This window comes from Meleagris gallopavo, chromosome 1 (genome assembly GCF_000146605.3).
Source record: "Meleagris gallopavo isolate NT-WF06-2002-E0010 breed Aviagen turkey brand Nicholas breeding stock chromosome 1, Turkey_5.1, whole genome shotgun sequence".
Lineage (NCBI taxonomy): Eukaryota > Metazoa > Chordata > Aves > Galliformes > Phasianidae > Meleagris > Meleagris gallopavo.
In genome coordinates, this window is record NC_015011.2 from 66167539 (window position 1) to 66181009 (window position 13471).

At 38.7% G+C, this 13471-nt stretch overlaps 1 protein-coding gene across 2 annotated transcripts in view; it reads left to right on the forward strand.

The window, feature by feature from the left end:
• The window catches only part of ITPR2 (inositol 1,4,5-trisphosphate receptor type 2), a 234261-nt gene that overhangs the window by 3191 nt on the left and 217599 nt on the right, over positions 1 to 13471 (forward strand). For both annotated transcript variants that reach the window (XM_031555252.1, XM_010715644.3), the window contains exons 2-7: positions 3139 to 3254; positions 4525 to 4611; positions 5298 to 5456; positions 11151 to 11249; positions 11722 to 11805; positions 13031 to 13177. In XM_031555252.1, coding sequence (XP_031411112.1) covers positions 3162 to 3254; positions 4525 to 4611; positions 5298 to 5456; positions 11151 to 11249; positions 11722 to 11805; positions 13031 to 13177 — 669 coding nt within the window. In that variant the 5' untranslated portion in view covers positions 3139 to 3161. The remainder of the gene's footprint in view (positions 1 to 3138; positions 3255 to 4524; positions 4612 to 5297; positions 5457 to 11150; positions 11250 to 11721; positions 11806 to 13030; positions 13178 to 13471) is intronic.

Consider the following 13471-nt stretch of genomic DNA (forward strand, 5'->3'; position numbering starts at 1 on the left):
AAATTAAAAGGAAAAAAAAAAATAAAGGAGGGAGGAAGAAGAAAACAATGACGAATATTGTTCTAAGACATCTTTGCACAATATCAATAAATATTTAAGAGACACGATAAGAGTTATTTTCCTTTGCGGACTTCCTGAGTGTAGTTGCTTTTTGGTCAGAGGGTGTGCTTTATGTGTTATGTGTTTGTTCTACCCACTTTTGCCTTATTCAAAACAGTAATACTGAAAGAGATTCTGTGCATTTGTGCAGGCTCAGACACGTGGGCACATGGAGATGTTAGAGGTCTGTCTGTTTTGTGAATGGGTTACTGGACTGACCTCCAGGAGGGCAGAGCTTTGGATCTACTGTGTGCACTGGAAAGTTGCTTTGTAATCTTTTATGTCTCAGTTTTTCTTTTTTCCTGTTCATATGAACTATAGCTTCTTGAGGGCAGGAATTGTTGCACTTTTTTTTTTCCCTGTTGTCTAGGACCACAAATCTTGAATACAGCATTTTACTATCACTCTCATAAAAGTAACTATAAAAAATGAGGAAAAAATATAACCAGATGAACTGGTTTTAATGTATCTGGAATCTTAAAAAGAGGAAGGCAAAGAAGGCAAAAACTTGTCTTGGGACAAAGAGTATCAGTTTCTTTGGTTTCTGAATTGAGGAGAACGTAATTCCTATAATACAGATTGTAACAAAGTTATTGAAAGTTCAACTTTTAAGCACTAGTCTGGATCTCGGGACAGCTATGTTGAGCAGCGTGGCTGCAGATTGAGCTGTGTGGCTAAGGCTATGTAGCACCTGTTTTGTGTTTTCATTTCTTTAAGAAGTATCATTGGGAAAAATACACCTGCCTTTGGGAGGCATATAGCTGCAATAATGATGGTATGTTCATGTACATCTTGCATTTCTGTGCAGTGCAGTGGGGTAGCACTGAGCTGTGAGACTCTCCTTGAAGATGGGAAGCTGCAATGGGAAGCTGCTGTTTGTTTACTAAAGTTGCAGGATGTGTGGGGAGTACCAGCAGTGAAAACTGGCCCTATAAAAAGCAAGTATTGTTACTTGAGACAAGTACGTGTTTCACGTGTTCTGAGAAGACACATTAATTATAGATTAACAGAAAATAATAGGTAACTTTTTGTCCTGTGAGCTGAAATTCCCATATTCAAACTAAAATCTCCTTCAAAATACAGTATGATTTAACAATATGGATTTTTTTGTAATTTTTTTTTTTTGTATCCGATCACAGTATTGCAAAAGTTATTCAGAGAGTTATAACATACTCTGGGCTATATAGTATAGCTCTCATTGTAAAAGTTCCCCACTGAAATGAAAGCAGACATCTCTGCAAAGTGGCAGGATTTGCCTTGGAAACTTTCTCCTAGGAAAAGCAAGCAGCTCAGGGCTATGATTAGGGAGCAGATCAGTCAGGGCTGTGGTAAGTGTCAAGAAAAGTTTGGCTGCTGATGGCCTTTCTGTGGACAGGTTTCCCTCCTACGAATATTGGAGGAAGACCCACTATTGCTATGAAGGAAAGAGGCAATGAATTTGAAGTTGTAGTGTTACAACATGCAATACATGATGTTTTGGCCAATATGTGACAGACCAAATGGCAAGTTTGGAGAACTGAAAACACTGCACTTAGTTTGTGGCTTGAGAGCCAGTGCTGTAACAAACAGCTTTGGGGGATGCAGGTGCATGGTCTTACTAATCTTTTTGGCACAGTGTTAGACAGCTATGCTTAACTGAACCTGATTATACCTGAGAACGCTGCCTGTTTTATTTTGTTAAGTAATGGGAGTTCATTCTTTGTACTTAGGAAAGACTTGGCCAGTCTTTTCAGAAGATTTCCTTCTCCTCTTCTGTTTCAAGAGGTGTTGTTACTGTTTCAGTAACTCCTCACAAAGAGTGATGGGATGGATATGTTCAGCTAAGTCTTACTTTGTTCCTTTCTGCATGAAAGAGAAATTCTATTGAATTGACAGTTTTGAAAATGAGAATATGATTTGCCTTTGTATCTAGCATCTTCCTTAGAGAAATTGTAAGTTTGACACTTGAATTTCCATTCATAAGTATGGAAAAGATTTAGGAAACTTCTCTCGTCATGTTATGCGTGAGACTTCTCACCTGCTGTTGTGGGTGGAAAGGCTGGAACTCACCCTAGTCTGTTAGCAACTGCGGATGTCTTGGAATGAGATGGTGAGTAAACAGCATTGTCAAACAGAAGCTGTCTTCTGCTTTCCTGTCTTACTGATTAAAAACCCAGGCTGTGACTTCTGGTTAGCTTTCCTTAGCTTTCTCTGCTGATGTTTTTGTGACTGTATTTAAAAATTAGCTGTGAGGTTAGTAAATTCAGCAGAGTTACTTACATGGTCATCCAGCGTTTCCCCTGAGACCTGGCCCTATCTGGTGGGTTAGTCCTCAGAGAGTGCTTGACAGTCTGTGGCAGTTAAATGTGGAGGGCTGATAATGTAGCATCTTTGACCTCTGTAAATCACAATTTGTGTCAGTGAAGAGTTTCACATTATAATGCATGTCCAAACCTGTATGTTCTTGTTAATCTCATCATGAGATCCTGATTGCTAATTAATGCGGTCAGCTGCCTGCTGGGGAGATGAAGGTGGAGTTTACTTTCTGTAATACTGTTTTTGCTGCTAGTTTTTTAAAAATCAATCTTAGAGAAGACGCGTGCAGAACTGTATGCTGTGTTAGCCTGTGTGATAGCTTGTGGCTAGATGTCAGTGTAATCCATTGTGTTAGCTATGCCCGAAGGAGCAGAGTAGCAAGATGTATGACATACAGGAAACGAGACAGCTTTTTCAAGGTTTCAAAAGCCACATGCCTTCAGACAATAAATCTGTAAAGTTGTGCTGCAGCAGAGAGTACTAACAAAGCAGGAGGGTGTCCAGCACATGGCAGGATCCTAGCCACACAGAAGTTAAAGAGAGGTTTCTCAGAATGGGAGTCGTTGAATCAGATATTCTGCCACCCTATTTATGGTAACATTACCATCAAACTGTTCTCAGCCTGTGCTTGAACATTGTCATATCCAGGCCATTTTTGTAAAAGAAAATTATACAAAGCGCACTTACAAATGAAGGAAATGTCTTTCAGTGTAACTTGTGAGTATTTCTTTCATTCTTCTACAGACTGCCTTTTCAAGGTGTGTCCTATGAACCGATATTCAGCCCAGAAGCAGTACTGGAAAGCCAAACAAGCCAAACAAGGAAACCATACAGAAGCAGCACTGCTGAAGAAACTTCAAGTAAGAGGCATCTGTATTTGCAGTCTTATCTCAATCTGCAGGCTGTAGTGTAACAATGGAATGAAAAAGAATAATAACAAATCCCTTGTGAACCATCATGATAGGTATTATGCCACCATAGCAACCTTGGAATCATAGAATTATAGTATGGTTTTAAGATCATTTAGTTCCAGCCCTCCTGCTATAGTCAGGGATACCTCCCTCTAGACGAGCTTGCTCAAAGCTCTATCCAGCTTAGCCTTGAGCACTTCCAGAGAGGCAGCATCCACAACCTCTTTGTGCAATTTGACTCAATCTTATATGTTAATTTCTTAGCTCTTCTATTTTCTGAATGGCATTTACTGCCCTCACCCCATTTTTCATCTTGCTTTAGGCTGTGGTTGAGTTGAGCTGGGGGTTATGCCTTTCTGCTATCAAACTTCTGAAAGCAGTTCTTGCTTATAAAGTACAAATACAAAGTTAATAGAATCAAGAGTGAACCTTGATTTAAAATGTGTGATTATTTCAGAACTCCTTTCCAGGAGCTGTGCAGAGAGATGGACAAAGAGGTGCTTTGCATGCTTTAATCTGGAAATTCCTCAGAGTTGCAATTTGGACAGATTGAATGTCCCTGAAAAAGACCGGGCCTGATGTTTTAATTGGGCACATAAGACTAAGTGAAACACTGTGTTGTCAAACACGGTGGCTACAGTTTAATGTCCAGTAGAAAGGCTGTCAGTGCTTCCTGTTAAAAACAGCAGTGAGGGCACAAGATGTGTGGCTAGAGCTTGCTATGTAGCAATTAGAGCAAGAAGCTTCTATTTGTTCTGCGGTTGTGTATGACCCTTAGTCTTGCAGTATGTGACCAAGTAGTGTTGTTTTATTATACGTAAAGTCAGTATACTTGTATGTAATTAAGAGATGAGCAAAAAGAATGGTGACCAGAAGAAGGTAGCCCTTCTTTTTTCTCCTCTGGGATGACATAAAGCACACAGAGTTATCTTCCTTGTTTGAAAAATTTTAAAATAGTGTGCTAGGCTGTGTTAGCATTAATTTCAGGTGTGATCCATGAATTGTGAATGAGTTTCTATTCTAGATGATAAAAATCTGAATTATTTCAGTTGATCATTGTTCAGAAAACCATACTGCAGGAAGAGACAGATGCTAATTTTTTCAATGAGAAATGGAAGCAATTTTAATGTGGCACCAATTCTTTTTTGCAATATCTGTTCTGGAAGCTGAATCCAGATACTAAATTCAAAAATTTAAAGAAATAATCATTCTTTTGCAGCATGCAGCAGAACTGGAACAAAAGCAGAATGAAAGTGAGAACAGAAAGCTTCTGGGCGAAATTGTAAAATACAGCAATGTCATACAGGTAAACCTATTAAAATACATCCACCTTCTCTCAGAGCTGAAAGAGTTGTTTCATTTCAAGGTTATGGTGAGAATGAAACTAAGCACTGTAATATGGGTTGTCAATGGTCAGATAAACAGAACTTGGTAAAGTTTACAATATTGTGCTTTTCTATCTCATTTAAAGACTACCAGAAATACTTTACATCTGTGTTTAAATAATGTACCATTATGTACATTTTATGGGTAATTTTTTGTTGCTGCACTCTGGAATCCAAATGTCAATATATATATGTTCATGATTCATTTCAAAATCATACTTTAGATGTGCTTTCCAGTTCTGTTTAAATCACTGAAGTCATTTGTATTTTATGACATATTCATGACACAGAAGTTATGTTCCTAAGTGCAGTACAACTTCCCTGGAATGGATGAAGTTCCTGAAGATAACACTATTATTGACCCTTGCCCTGTCTGTGTGGTACGTGCTGTAAAAACGATGATGATGGATGTAATTATCTCAATTTGATATATAGCTTTGTTTTCCAAACCCACAGTATACTTACTTTGGTAACTCTCTTGTAGTTTTATTTTGTCTTTGCTTTTATATGTTATGAAAAATCATTGCAGTATGAACTCCTGTGCCTGCTCTTTGAGCAAGAAAATGCAAAATCTATACTAATTTTTATACTTGTTATTTGTTTACAGCTACTGCACATAAAAAGTAATAAGTACCTCACAGTCAATAAGAGATTACCAGCTCTGCTAGAGAAGAATGCTATGCGAGTGTCTTTGGATGCTGCAGGGAATGAGGGATCCTGGTTTTATATACAGCCATTCTGGAAACTAAGGAGCGAAGGTGACAATGTACGTGGAAATACTGAATGTATAAGAGGGAGAAGGCAGAATATTCCCAAAAGATACATGATTTCTTTGCTACGGGCATAAAGTGTTCAGAAAAATAAAAAATTAAAACGGTGCTTTCACCTGTTAGCATCAAATTATCTGGTCAGGAATCTGAAATGTTGCCGCATTCATCCAAGCCTCTGCTTAGCTGCACTGAGACATTTTATGTAGACAATCTATTTTATGCTGGTTTATGTTAGAAGGAAAGTGGTTTGTTTTTTTGTTTTGTTTTGTTTTGTTTTGTTTTCTTTTGTTTTTCTAAGAGCTCTTAGAGTCTATTTGAACTCAAATTCTGGACAAAATTCTGTGAAAAAGTCAGCAGAGGATGTCTCTTGAAAATATGCATGTGCTTTTAAATGTATATCCCTCTCAACACAAGAGTGGCTTCTGTGACTGGTATTGGGTTTGATGGTCTGATGGCTATTTTCTGGGTAAATATTAGTGGGATGCTGCATATTGGTAAGGGGAAGAATACATAGGAGAGCTTTTTGCTGTAGACCTGAGATCTGTACCAGGAGGCCAGAACTCTGTTCTTCATTCAGTCAGCTGTGGCCTAAGTGCCCACTGTGGAAAATTCAGATCCACCTCTGAGAAGGCCACATAATAGACTTGTTCTATTTTATGGACCTGGCTGGAAATGTTTGCCAGCTCTCCCTTGTGAAAGAGCTTTTACAGACTTTTTTCACAGACAGGAGTGCTTCTTGTGTATTTTCTCTCATTAATTTTGTAGTTATCCAGGTAGTTATCCTGGATGCTATCCTGGATGAGGGTGGTTGCTTGTAGGTCCTTTTGGCAACAGTTCCTGTTGTGGGGTGGGGAAGGATTGCATTCCCAACTCATGATCAGAAGCCAATGAAGTCATAGTCTTTCTCTGTTATATATTCAAGAGAAAAGGAGCAAGCATGAGTAATCCTGTGGGGCACATCTTCATGGTTTTTCAGCTTGGCAAAAGTTTTGTGGATCAAACTTTAAGCTAATATTCCTTTCCTTCTAAAGAAGAAAAAAGTGACTTATTATTGACTTACTGACTTAATTTCTTAGAATAACATTAGTTCAGCATTAATTTTTTAATCTTAATTTCTCATGTCTGGGAAATATGTGAAATGCTTTCCAAAGTGAAGACCCAGAGTACCCATAGCATGATCTGCAAAGCAGTTGTGAGCCATTACACTTACAACAGAATGCTCTTAAGCCTTTAAAGTCATCCTGATTGTTGTAGAGTTTTTGATGTGATTTGACACAGTTGTGGACATGTGAGAAATGTGAAGATTTGAAGCAATTTTGCTTTTCCGAAAACTGAGTATATCACTACAGTGATCACTGTGGCAGCATATTTAATAGGTGGATCTCTACAGATCTCCTTCCTGCTGTTTTCTGTGGGTATTTGTCAGAGTCTGTACTAAAAACGTAGTGTGGGAAATTATCAGGTTTTCTAACACATTAATGGACTTTTTTGGACCTGCCTGCTGCTTGTTTTCTGTCATTAGGAATTGTTCTCTTTCTGAGTGGTGAGCTCTCCATTATATTTTACAGAGGGAAGTCCCAAGACCCAGGCTTTTCCTCCTTCTAGGCATGAATAGATGTTGATAATTTTCTTTGCAAGATTCCAGCGCTAAACAGAAGTCCTTTGGTAGCTTTCTTAAAAATGGTCTGTTTCTACCTTTTCATCAGACACAGAAACCAAGGAGCTGCTATTAAGAGGGGCAGGAATAGCAAGTGATGTGGGAAATCCTTTATTTGCTTGCCACAAGGCGAGAGAGGCTCCACCCTTCCAGCAACTCCTTCGCTCTCAGTTACTCACAGAGCAGCTGATCCACATAAGCTGGGGCCACTTTATCCCTCCACTAGGTTATCTTTTAAAATATGTAGATTATTTGTTTTATCGTTTCCTCCTTTTGACCTCTTAGTGCATGAAGTTAGGTTGATGTATCAGGTCCTTATTCTATTTAGAAACCTCTTTTGCTTTTTTTGTTTTGTGTGTGTGTTTTTTTCTCCATTTTCAGCTTCTGTGCTATAAAAAGGAAATTCCCTAAGAAAACATACTTCAGAAGGTCTGTACAGAATCTGTTTCTAAAATGGTATAAGCAAATGTTGACTTACTGCTTGAGTGACTGCTACTGAGTGAGATAACGCAGGCAAAGGAGGTCCAAATACACCCTAAAAGAAAAGAAGGTCATTTTTAGGGGGGAAGTTATGATACAGGAAGTGTGTAAGTTCTCTGATAAGTCATTGTGGTTATTTAGCTTTGTGAAGTATTTTAAAAATAATATTTCTGAAGATAGTTTAGTGTAGCTTCCGAAGCAATTGATTCATTATGTAAGTAATGAAAAAATATTGCCAAAATTTTACAGTAATTGGCATAACTCGGCAATATTTTTTGCATCTCAGCTCTCCTTCCCTAACAGATTTGAATGATTAAGGCCAGGGCTGGCTCCAGTTATATTGAAAAGCAAGATTAGCACTGATAGCAGGATTAGCTCTGCATGGATTGCATTTTTAGTTGTCTGCCATTTTTAGTTGCTTAAAAACTTGATAATGCTGGATGCTGAGGATGGTGGTTTTGAACCTGGTGAATGGCCACCCAGCTATGGGAAAGTTAGAATGGCTTAGAGTGGAAGCAGTGTTAAAGATCACCTTGTTCCAAACCCCAAAAGTTCTACAAAATCATAGACTCATAGAATCATAGAATGTCCTGGGTTGGAAAGGTTAATTAACGATCATCTAGTTTCAACCCCCCTGCCACGGGCAGGGTCACCAAGCACTAGACCAGTCTGCCCAGAGCCACATCCTCTTTGTCTTAGAAGTATAAGAATATGATTGGCAGGCATATGTGCTTATAACACAAATTTGATGAAAGTGGAGCAGCAGAGCCTTCAGTGTGCCTGGTAACCTATTTGGACAATTAGTCCAAATTGAAATCTCTGTTGCTGTATCTTTGGAGTTCTTCACAGCTAATATAGCTTACTGTGACAGGCAATCTTTCTGATACATCATACCTCTTCTACAGTATTTTCTCTTAATTCTTGGTTGCAGTGTAGTTGTAGCTGTTAGGTGGACTTACTAAGTTTATATGCAATCAAATAATTGCTCTAGAAGATGTCAACACTGATCCCCCACCTACAAGACTGTGCGGTGGATTTTGATTGTGGTTCTTCCCTAGTCACAGACAAACAGGGTTGCATAAATTTAGAATTCTGCTGCATCCAAGACTCAATGACCTTGTAGGTTTATTTTACATTCAAAAGCTGAATTCTCATTGGCTTCAGTACGAATTTCATCATTCTCTGGAAGCTTATATCTAGGCCAGAAAGAATAAGAGTTTTGTCAAAGGAACTGGGAGTTAGATCCTCAAAAGCTATGTGTCATATGCAGATTTAAGGATTTCATTTGGATGTGTGAGGAAAGAGTTTCTGTGATCTGTCAAACTATTTGCTGACAACTGATTTGCAGCACACTGTGGCTGGCTGTGCTCATACGTATCTAGGGAAAAGAAGACTGCTGTTTGCAGAGGAAAAACTTGGGAATGCATTGCTTTCTCTTCTGTAATCTCTGTATTGAATAATTCTGCAGACAGAATTATGGGCCTATGGGCATGTGTGCACATGAACATGTACTGCCTCCATTGCTTTGGGCGTGCAGGAGCATTATTTGGAGCCAGAAATGAACTGGGTGGGAGAGTGGGCATGGGCAGGGAATAGGAGGAATTCAAAAGAGCAGAATTGCAGCTTGCCAAAAGCCACTGTATGTACAAAAACAGGATTCTCTCTTTGCTTTTGTGTTCTGTTTCACTGGTGGAGAATGTGTAGGGAGCAAACACCGTTAAATTATCTCTGTACCTTTCTTCCCAGCCTTTTGTGGGGGCTGGAAGCAAGGAGAAAATGGGGATAGAACAACATAGGCTACCTCATTGCTTCTGTGGCAGCTGATGTAGCTGGCCAGCACCAAGGGCAATTACTGATATCGACTTGAAGCAGAGTTAGAAGACTGACACGGAAACCATGACCCCACCATTACTGCTCACCATTACACACCTTCTCAAGTGTGTGTCTAGAGCAGAGTAGCTGTGTACTTCTTTTTTCCCCTGGTTGCCTACATGAAAATCACAGAATGCATTCTAAGATACCTTCCTGCTGATGCCTTTTTAAATTTTTTTTTGAATGGGATGCTCAATGATGTGTTCTCTCACTGTTCTTATAGTCCAGGTGTACTTTCAGTAATTTTGAAGTCCTGATTCCACTTTGCAGGTTGCAAGCCTGATGGTTTTTTGATTAATGAATTGTCTGGTCTTAACTTCTTAAAATGGTCTGTAAGTAATGACTGTGTGAAGCATGGCATGCAGAAATAAGTGTTGCATAAGTAAGGTACTGTAAAGGCACCTTGTCGCCATTATTTGGTTCTGTCAGTGGACTTTTTCTCATTACTTGGGTCAAACAGGATTGTTACCTGTAGTCTGAGCATGATGACGCTATCTTTTGCTACTCTTTATTTTAGCTGTGTAGATAAAAAAACAAGCAACCTTCTTTTTCACCCCTGCAATAAATGGGCCAAATTCATGCACTGAAGTTATACAGGGCTGAATCAGGCTTCTTGTAGGAAATGTGCTGATCAATGCAGAGCATATTTTTGTTTGTATTCCTAAAAAGCATGGCTTTTACAGCTTTTCATATATCAAAATCACCCTTAGCCACTTCTTGTCTTTGTGTGTGCGTGCTTAAAATTGCTGGGAACAACATGAACAAACCAGAACACCAGTGCCAATTGATCTCTGTGTATTGATTTTTTGCCCTTCTCAGGTATGAACTGAATTCTCCATATGCACGTTTCAAGCACTTCTTAGGTCAGACCCAATTTCATATATTGTTGCTCCCTGTCTATATAATTAAAGAATTCCAAGGGCATGGGACTTTGCTTGCAAGGAGTCAGCTAGGAATTTGTCTTGTAGAGAGAAGATCGCTTAGCTGATGTACCCAGTGCCTGTGCTGAGCACCAAATATCATTTAGGGAGTAACAGGAAAGGGGATGGAGTGAGTTCACCTCTCTGAGTTTCCAGTTGTTTATGTTCCTTCCCAGGTTTCAGTCATACAGCCTGAACCAGAGAACTCGTGAGCCTGTTTGCCAGAAGATGGCATACAGAGTGAGGAGTCACTGGGCTAAAAAGTCTTGTCACATACAAATTTTTAAGGCTTCTCTGAAATGAAAGACATTGATGGAATAGGCTGTCTTACAGCAATAGAGGGAAAACAATTCTGCTGTCTGATTACAGATTATTTTCTAAGCTTTCTCTGCCTTATGACTGGCAGTAAATATGGGATAGAGAGTACCTAATGTAAATTGTAGATTTTCTGATCTGCTTCTGAAATTCATAGGTTCGTATCTCTTATTTCATGGACTTGAGTTTCTGCTGAACTGAGTGATGTGCTTACTGAGAATGTGAGGACTCATTAGTGTCATGTCTTGAACCCGAGCAATTGCAGAGGCACATGAGAACAGAACTGGCCAAAAAAATATTCTGTTGGTGTGTGACTTGTGTGCAAGTAAATTCACCAGGTGCTATTCCTAGAGCATGCATTCGAGTCATTTTTGAAAAATATAACATTACTTCATTTTATTGGGTAATTACATAGGTCTAAATTACATTTTCTCTCCGACTTCCAGGTTGTTGTTGGAGATAAAGTTGTACTGATGCCAGTCAATGCAGGACAGCCACTGCATGCTAGCAACATTGAACTTCTAGATAACCCTGGCTGCAAAGAGGTGAGCTCAACAGAGGAGAGGTAATTGTCAGTCTGAGATGTATTATATTGTGTTCTTTACTGGTAGCCAGAGCGCCGCAAGCTAGATACTAGTATTAAACACTGGTTCCAGCTTGGCCTCAGAAAACCAAGATGAAATGTGTTTATTCTTGGCACAATTCTTCCTGGCACTGAAAGCTTCATGAACCTTGCATGAGTTTCTGAAACCCTCATTGATGTAAGAGTAAGTCCTCTTTCATAAACTATTTAAGTCTTTCACTGTAAGCAGACAGAATACCCACTGAGTCTTATCCAACATCACCATCATCCTGAACTCTAAATAACATCAGGACACATGTTACTCACATACCTGGAACTAATCTGCTAACATAAGTGTGGTGTGTTTTTATAGATGAATAGAATGTTTCATGGGGAAAAAAAAAAAAGAAGAACAACCTTTAAGACTCCCATTATGTTTTTTTTTTCCCCCCAAGGTAAATGCTGTCAACTGTAACACAAGCTGGAAGATAACTTTGTTCATGAAATTTAGTAGTTACCGAGATGATGTACTGAAAGGAGTAAGTATGATATGTGTATATATATACACATATATATTTTAAATTTGAATAATCATGCCTTATTTGGCTGTAGAGAAATATTAAATGATGGAAAAAAGAAAAAAAATAGGACTTTATGGAGTCATCGGAGGTCCCTCCCTGCTGTCCTACACCAGCTAGTGTAATTTTTTTGGTGTTATCTTACTAGGTTGAATTGTCTGGATTGCACTAGTTTCCAGCCTCTTTCCTCCACCACAGAAAACAGAGGATCCTGAAGAAAAGATGAAGCCTAGAATGGAGAGCTTTATACAAAATTGCTATGATGTTTCAGTTTAGGCTAAGGTACCAAAGGAGGTCTAATAAGCTAGAGAAGGGAGTGAAGCATGGAAGATGACAGTAGCTGTTGTAAGACAACTGATGGTTTACTCAGCTTTGTGTACCTCCAGGTCACTTGTATTTTCATAAATATAAATATATTTATAAATATAAATATTTTCATAAATAAGCACATTTCATTTGTTCTTACTTATACCGTACTAATCATTATGAAGTGACTATTTATTTTTTTTTTTTAGGTATTGAGGTAGGTATCAAGCTTTGGTGAGAGACAGAAGGATGCAAAAATGATGCTGCTGGAAGAAATATAGAAGGGATATTGGTTTTGGTTGCAGAGAAGAAGGGATAAGACTATTATATCAGAGAACAGCAGAATAACAGTAGTTTTATAGGTAGCAAATGAGATTGAGGGGTACTTGTAAATACATTTCCTGTATTGGAAAGGAGGAGCAAGGCAAAGCAAGCAGTTCCTGTTGTATTTATTGAGAAGTTAAGACTGTGGAGTCGGGTGGATTTGAGAGAACCTGGATGTATGGGACCAAGAGAGTGGAAGGTTCAGAAGTGAGAGTCTGAGTTGTAGCAGGAAAGCCTAAGGAAAGACTGGAGTTGGGGAATGACTCAGGTAGAAAGTCACCTTTGGATTAACTATTCATTGCAGTGCTCTGAATGAAATTTTATTTTCACAAAAGGAGATGGATGTCATGCAGGAGTGAATTATTGCATTTTATACACAACTTCCAGATGCATTACAAAGATTGCGTATTCTGAACTTTGTACCTGCTCCAGCACCTGGCAACTCATAAATATTTTCTTTGCATCAACTGTGATGACATTACTGGAGCTAAAACGGATACTGAGTCTAGCAACTTTGCCTTCCACTTAATAATGTTTCTCTTTCATTTTACTTTAGGGAGATGTTGTTAGGTTGTTTCATGCAGAGCAAGAGAAGTTTCTGACCTGTGACGAATATGAGAAGAAACAGCATATTTTCCTTCGTACTACACTTCGTCAGTCAGCCACTTCTGCAACAAGTTCTAAGGCACTATGGGAGATAGAGGTATTTTTTCCCTTTTCATATGTGTTTTAGTACCTGAAGGCCAGGGTGCAATAAAAATACCCTACCACAATATGAATCATTCATAGCCTCTCAATATCATCATATACGTCCTCATAACCATGATTATTTTATGAAGCAGTTTGTGTAGGATGAACAGTGAAGAGATGCTTTATTGCTGTGAGTATATGGAGAGAGGACGTTTTTTAAGTGTATTTGCACTGAAATGATGAAAGGTCAAATTCAGACCTGACGCAAATGGTACAATTTTATCAAAACCAATAGAGTGATACTTGT